The 7,406-nt window shown below is 52.3% G+C and overlaps 1 protein-coding gene across 1 annotated transcript; it reads left to right on the plus strand.

The window, feature by feature from the left end:
- Positions 1-2,604: 2,604 nt before the first annotated feature.
- KDF1 (keratinocyte differentiation factor 1) lies at positions 2,605-5,456 on the plus strand. Its single transcript, XM_023219850.1, has 3 exons — positions 2,605-3,678; positions 4,264-4,338; positions 4,863-5,456. Exons 1-3 carry the CDS (start codon positions 2,640-2,642, stop codon positions 4,943-4,945), a joined length of 1,197 nt encoding a protein of 398 aa, XP_023075618.1. The 5' UTR covers positions 2,605-2,639; the 3' UTR covers positions 4,946-5,456.
- Positions 5,457-7,406: the final 1,950 nt, after the last annotated feature.

A 7,406-nucleotide genomic window follows, 5' to 3' on the forward strand; every position in this document is an offset into this window, starting at 1 on the left:
TCGAGACCATCCTGGCTAACATGGTGAAACCCCATCTCTACTAAAAATACAAAAAAACTAGCCGGGCGAGGTGGCGGGCGCCTGTAGTCCCAGCTACTCCGGAGGCTGAGGCAGGAGAATGGCGTAAACCCGGGAGGCGGAGCTTGCAGTGAGCTGAGATCCGGCCACTGCACTCCAGCCTGGGCGACAGAGCAAGACTCCGTCTCGAAAAAAAAAAAAACCACATTTGGTCGGGCACAGTGGCTCACACCTATAATCCCAGCACTTTGGGAGGCTAAGGCGGGCAGATCACCTGAGGGCGGGAGTTCAAGACCAGCCTGACCAACATGGAGAAACACCATCTCTACTAAAAAAAATACAAAATTAGCCAGGCGTGGTGGTGCGTACCTGTAATCCCAGCTACTCAGAAGGCTGAGGCAGGAGAATCGCTGGAACCCGGGAGGTGGAGGTTGCGGTGAGCCAAGATCATGACATTGCACTGCAGCCTGGGCAACAAGAGCAAAACTCCGTCTAAACAAACAAACAAACAAACAAAAAAAACAGAGACCGCATTTAAGGGCCGGGTGCCATGGCTCACACCTGTAATCCCAGCACTTTGGGAGGCCAAGGTGGGGGGATCACCTGAGGTCAGGAGTTCGAGACCAGCCTGGCCAACATGGCCAAATCCTGTCTCTGCTAAAAATACAAAAATTAGCTGGGCATGGTGGCACGTGCCTGTAATCCTAGCTACTTGGGAGGCTGAGGCAAGAGAATCGCTTGAACTGGGGAGGCAGAGGTTGCAGTGAGCCGAGATGCTACCACTGCACTCCAGCCTTAGTGACAGAGTGAGACTCCATGTAAAAAAAAAAAAAAAAACAGAAAAAACAAACAAAACATATATTTAAGCATCATTCCTGTGGTATTAAATACATTCACATTGTTGTACAACTATTGTCCATCCATCTCCAGACCTTTTTCATCTTCCCCAGCTGAAACTCCCTACCCATTCAACACTAACTCCCCAGTTCCCTCTGCCCCCAGCACCGGGCAACTACCATTCTAGTTTGTGTCTCTATGAATTTGACTATTCTAGAGATGTCATACAAGTGGAATATTACAATATTTGTCTCTCTTTTTTTTTTTTTGAGACAGGGTCTGGCTTTGTTGCCCAGGCTGGAGTGCAATGGCACGATCTCGTCTCACTGCAGTTTCCACCTCCGAGGCTCAAGTGGTCCTCCCACCTCAGTCCCCCAGGTAACTAGGACTACAGGTGTGCACCACCACGCCTGGCTAATTTTTGTATTTTTAATAGGGATGGCTTTCACCATGTTGGCCAGGCTGGTCTTGAACTCCTGTGCTCAAGTGATCCACCCATCCTCGCCTCCCAAATTGCTGGTACTACAGGCATGAGCCACCGCACCCGGGCTGTTTGTCCTTTTGTGTCTAGCTTATTTCACTTAGCATAAGTTCTTCAAGGTTCATCCATGTTGCAGCATGTATAAGAATTTCCTTTCCTGGGCCGGGTGCAGTGGCTCACGCCTTCAATTTCAGCATTTTGGGAGGCCAAGGCGGGTGGATCACGAGGTCAGGAGATCGAGACCATCCTGGCAAACACGGTGAAACCCCGTCTCTACTAAAAAAAAAATACAAAAAAAATTACCCGGGTGCGGTGGCGGGCGCCTGTAGTCCCAGCTTCTCGGGAGGCTGAGGCAGGAGAATGGCGTGAACCTGGGAGGTGACGGAGCTTGCAGTGAGCGGAGATTGCGCCACTGCATTCCAGCCTGGATGACAGAAGGAGACTCCATCTCAAAAAAACAAAAAGAATTTCCTTTCCTTTTTAAGGCTGAATAATATTCCATTGTATGTATATACCACATTTTGTTTAGTCATTCATCCATTGGTAGACACTGGGATTGTTTCCACCTTTTGGCTATTGTGAATAATGCTGCTGTGAACATTGGTCTAAACATCGGAGTCTCTGCTCTCAATTAGTTTGGGTATGTATCCAGAGTGGAATTGCTGGGTCATGTGGTAATTTGATGTTTAATTTTTGGAGGAACCACCATACTGTTTTCCATAGCAGCTACACCATTTTACATTCCCACCAGAAATGCACAAGGGTTCCAGTTTTTCCACATTATTGCCAACACTCGTTATTTTCTGGGGGAAGGGAGATTATTTTTAAATACATATTGAGAGATTGAGTATCCCTAATCCAAAAATCCAAAACACTCCAAAATCTGAAAGTTGAGCACCAGGATGATACTTAAAGGAAATGCTCATTGGAGCATTTCAGATTTTCGGATGAGGAATGCTTAACAGGTGAGTATAATGTATACAATCCACAATCCAGAATCCAAAACATTTCTGGACCCAGGCATTTCAGATAAGATGTTCAACCTTTCATAGCCATCCCAATAGGCCTAAGTCACAGGGAATTTTGAAATCTGGGTTAGACCACAGAGACTTTGTGGAGGGAGGGCCACAAGATATGAGAGTTTATGGGCATACTTGGGTCCATCCACATCCCAGGCCTCTGAGAAACTAGAAGTGTGAAGCTGCTCAAGTCAGCCCTGGAGTTAGTCCCTGACTTCTGATCCTGACCCCTTCCTGGCCTCTTCCCCGCAGGTGTCTGGCTGCTGCAAACCATGCAATGAGCCATGCCCCGCCCTGGACACCCCCGCCCAGCATCTGGGCCTCCACGCTTGGGACCCTGGGAGCGGCCAACAGAGCTATGTCTGGAGACATATGATAAACCACCTCAGCCCCCACCAAGCCGCCGCACCCGTAGACCAGACCCCAAGGACCCTGGTCACCATGGGCCAGAGAGCATTACCTTCATCTCTGGCTCTGCTGAGCCGGCCACTGAGTCCCCTGCCTGCTGCCTGCTCTGGCGACCCTGGGTGTGGGAATGGTGCCGGGCTGCCTTCTGCTTCCGCCGCTGCCGGGATTGCCTCCAGCGCTGTGGAGCCTGTGTGCGGGGCTGCAGCCCCTGCCTTTCTACTGAGGACTCCACTGAGGGGGCTGCCGAAGCCAACTGGACCAAGGAGCACAATGGAGTGCCCCCTAGCCCTGACCGTGCACCCCCCAGCCGGCGGGATGGCCAGCGACTCAAGTCAACCATGGGCAGCAGCTTCAGCTACCCCGACGTTAAGCTCAAAGGCATCCCTGTGTATCCCTATCCCAGGGCCACCTCCCTGGCCCCTGATGTGGACTCCTGCTGCAAGGAGCCACTGGCTGATCCCCCACCCATGCGACACAGCCTGCCCAGCACCCTTGTCAGTAGTCCTCGTGGCTCCGAGGAGTACTACTCTTTCCATGAGTCGGACCTGGACCTGCCCGAGATGGGCAGTGGCTCCATGTCGAGCCGAGAGATTGATGTGCTCATCTTCAAGAAGCTGACAGAGCTGTTCAGCGTACACCAGATCGATGAGCTGGCCAAGTGCACATCAGACACTGTGTTCCTGGAGAAGACCAGTAAGATCTCGGACCTTATCAGCAGCATCACGCAGGACTACCACCTGGATGAGCAGGATGCTGAGGGCCGCCTGGTACGCGGGATCATTCGCATTAGTACCCGAAAGAGCCGTGCTCGCCCACAGACCTTGGAGGGTCGTTCAACTCGGGCTGCTGCCCCCATCACTGCTGCCCCTGACAGTGGCCATGAGACCATGGTGGGCTCAGGTCTCAGCCAGGATGGTAGGTGGGGGCCCCATGGGGCTGAGGGGCAGAGTAAGGGAGGCTCTGGCCAGGGGAGGGTTGGAATGGGGTCTTTGGCCACTGTGGGTGTACCCCTCAGCCAGTCCCTGCCCTTCCTCCTCCTTTCTGTCAACTCGTGGATTCCCCCTCCCCAGCTCCCACTCTGGCCCTTCCCGGTGAGGTCTGAGCAAGGCTGAGAGAGGCATGCAGACCCTGGGAGAGCTCTCTGGCCATCGCTGCTGTCCCCAGAAAGGACGAGGTTCCCTCTGCATTCAACAAGTTTTCCCAAAAGGCTCCTCTCCCCTGCTGTCTCATGCCAGAGTAGCTTCTAGGCCTGGTCTGGTTAACAGGACCTAGGGACCCACATGAACTTGGACCTCTGACCTGTTCTGGGCTAACCAAAACTCCTGCTGATCCATCACTCTGCGCATGCACACATTGTCTATGTGTCTTTTTTGAAGCATTATTTTTCTAGCCCTGCCCAGGAGTGAGTGGCTCCTCCCTCATCAAGCTGGGAACAGAAGTAGGAAATGGGGTTGAAAGAACGTGCTAATGACCACTGCCTGCCTCACGTTCCCTCCCTAGAGCTGACAGTGCAGATCTCCCAGGAGACGACTGCAGATGCCATCGCCCGGAAGCTGAGGCCTTATGGAGCTCCAGGTGTGGTCCTGACCTAACGAGGGGTGTCGAGGGTGGGGGACTACTCTAGGGGCCCCTTACATGCTCCTCTCCCAGCTTTCTCTTGGAGTGGTGAGGATGACATCAAAAAGGGATGGGGGCCTAAGCAGCCACAGACCCATCTCCATCCAGCAAGCTGACTTGAAGTGGGTGCAGGTGCCCAGAACAGGCAAGCTGAAAGTGATCAGACCCCACACCCAGATGACTAGGAAAGTAGTGGGTGGAGAACCATCCAGCATGGTGCTGGAAAGGCACCCCGTGTGGTTCTGTTGTGGTCTTACTGCCCTTGACAACAACCCCCTGGGAGTGGGATCATTATCCTTTTACAGAAAGGGAGGCTAGGGCTCAGAGAGGTCAATAAACTGAGTGGGTCATCCAGCCAGGATCAGACTGACCCAGGCTCAAGTCCCACTCTGCTCCTTCTCAGCAGGCTTCTCCCTGGTCGTGGGATCTGGATAACCTCCTTCCCCTGAGCCTGTTTCCTCCTCTCCTCTCCTTCCCACCAGGGTACCCAGCCAGCCATGACTCATCCTTCCAGGGCACCGACACAGACTCATCGGGGGCACCCTTGCTCCAGGTGTACTGCTAACCCCTGCCAGGCCCAGCTGCCACACCGTTTCTGGGAGAAGCACAGCCTACAGAATGAAGAGGGGGACCAGGAACCCCTGCGGGAGGGGCTGGGCCTTAGACCTGAAGCAGTGCCCACTCTGGCTCCTCCTGCCTTGGCTGACTGGTTCCTGGACCATGTGCATTTCACTGGGCCATGGGGTCTACATCTCCTTGCATCCCCAGCTGGTCTGATCCCTGCCTGGGCCTCTTCCTTCCTGCTCATGGTCTTCAGCTGGCCTGATCATGGAAAGTAAGGACTTAGGCATTACCTTCTGGGAGTGAACCCTGACTCCATCCCCGTATCGCCATCCTTACCGATCATACAAACTTCTCTCTCCCTGGGGGAATTCAACGACTAAAAGAAGCTTATCTTAAATATATTGTATTGGGGGGTGGGCAGGGCCCACTCTATGTTATGTTAAGCAGTTGGTTCTGGTTCTTGGCTGATGTTCTGTATGTTAACATGACCATAGTTTTAAGGACAAAGGTAATTGGTATCTGCCTGCTTATCTTGGCTGTCCTTTCTCTCCCGTCTGCCTCACTTAACTGCTGCGCAGAGCGGGAGACAGGATATAGGTGTCCAGCCTGGCTTAGTGCTCTGCAATTGAAGTAGGAAGAATAAAATGGGAGTAGTGCCCCCATTTCAGGTTCACTGTGAGTTCCAGGAGATAAAGAACCAAGCACAGAGTCTGTGCCTGAGAAAGGTTGGATAAATGGTTTCCGACACTGTTCGAGAGGTTCTTCGAGGGAGACCTGTCTGAACTGCCTCTGCTCTCCCAGTCCACTGCCTGCAGGGTGGCCTGCTTCTGCCCAGCCCCCAGTTTCCCCAAAGCCCTGATCATTTGTTGGCCCTACCCAGCCTTGGACCTGCTGCTCCTCTCCTCCTCTCTCTGTGGTGGTAATAGAGCACTGTGGTTTTCTTTTTTTTTTTTTTTTTTTTTTTTTGAGATGGAGTTTTTGCTCTTGTTGCCCAGGCTGCTGGAGTGCAATGGCGCTATCTCGGCTCACCGCAACCTCTGCCTCTCGGGTTCAAGCGATTCTCCTACCTTAGTTTCCCGAGCAGCTAGGATTATAGGCATGAGCCACCATGCCTGGCTAATTTTGTATTTTTTAGTAGAGACAGGGTTTCTCCATGTTGGTCAGGCTGGTCTTGAACTCCTGACCTCAGGCGATCTGCCCACCTCGGCCTCCCAAAGTTGCTGGGATTACAGGTGTGAGCCACCGTGCCCAGCCAGCACTGTGGTTTTCACCAGTATCTTGGCTTTTCCAATAACCTTGGAGAAGGGACATTATATTTCACAGAGAGGAAACCTGGGGCTCACAGTGAGGTCAAGGAACTTAGTGGGACACGCAGTTAGTAACTGTGGCTCTGGCCTTGCTGGGGCAGACGCAGAATCCCTTCTTTAGGTATCAGAGCCCATGAGTTGAGAAGGATCCTACTTGGCTGCTCCTCACACACAGGCTTATCTACTGGTCCTCTTTCAGCAGAGAGGCCACGGCAGGCCCACCAGCCCATTCTTAATTAACAAACCAGCTGGAAGGTGTTGATCCAGCTCCCACATGACCGGCTGCCCACACCGCCCTTTTTATTGTTCTAAAAGGCACCCTTTGGAAAGTAACTACTAGACAAACTGTTCTTGTTTGTCCAGTTTCCTAAGGGAAACAGGATGATCTCTCGGGACTATGAACGTAGGGTCCAGTTCTAATTCCAGGCTCTGCTGTCACATGTGGGTGGCCTCCACAAGACTAAAATGATCACAGGGCAGAATAGGAGTAGAGTGGGAGTCACACCACAAACCCTCCACTCTAGCCTCAGCCCTAGAGCACCATTTTCCAAACCTAGCCTTGTAAACCACTATTTGCATTCCCAGAAAAAAAAGGTTTAGCAAGTCTGGAAAAGTGACAAAGCTATGTACTACATAGCCTCTCTGAAATCTCTAACAAGCTATTCTGAATTTCTTTTTTTTCCCGAGACAATCTCGCTCTATGGCCCAGGCTGGAGTGCAGTGGCGGATCGCAACCTCCGCCTCCCAGGTTCAAGTGATTCGTCTGCCTCAGTCTCCCAAATAACTGTGATTACAGGCAGGTGCCACCACACTCGGCTAACTTTTTTATTTTTGAGACAGTCTTGCTCTGTTGCTCAGGCTGGAGTGCAGTGGCGCGATCTTGCCTCGCTGCAAGCTCTGCCTCCCTGGTTCGTGCTTCTGCCTCAGCCTCCCGGTAGCTGGGACTACAGGCGCCCGCCACCACGCCCAGCTATTTTTTTGTATTTTTAGTAGACGGGGTTTCACCATGTTAGCCAGGATGGTCTCAATCTCCTGACCTCGTGATGCACCCGCCTTGGCCTTCCAAAGTGCTGGGATTACAGGCGTGAGCTACTGTGTCCAGCTACTCTGAAATTCTAAAAAAAGACATCTGTGTTCCAGAAACTTAGGGGCCAG

The sequence above is a fragment of the Piliocolobus tephrosceles genome, chromosome 1, assembly GCF_002776525.5.
Source record: "Piliocolobus tephrosceles isolate RC106 chromosome 1, ASM277652v3, whole genome shotgun sequence".
NCBI lineage: Eukaryota > Metazoa > Chordata > Mammalia > Primates > Cercopithecidae > Piliocolobus > Piliocolobus tephrosceles.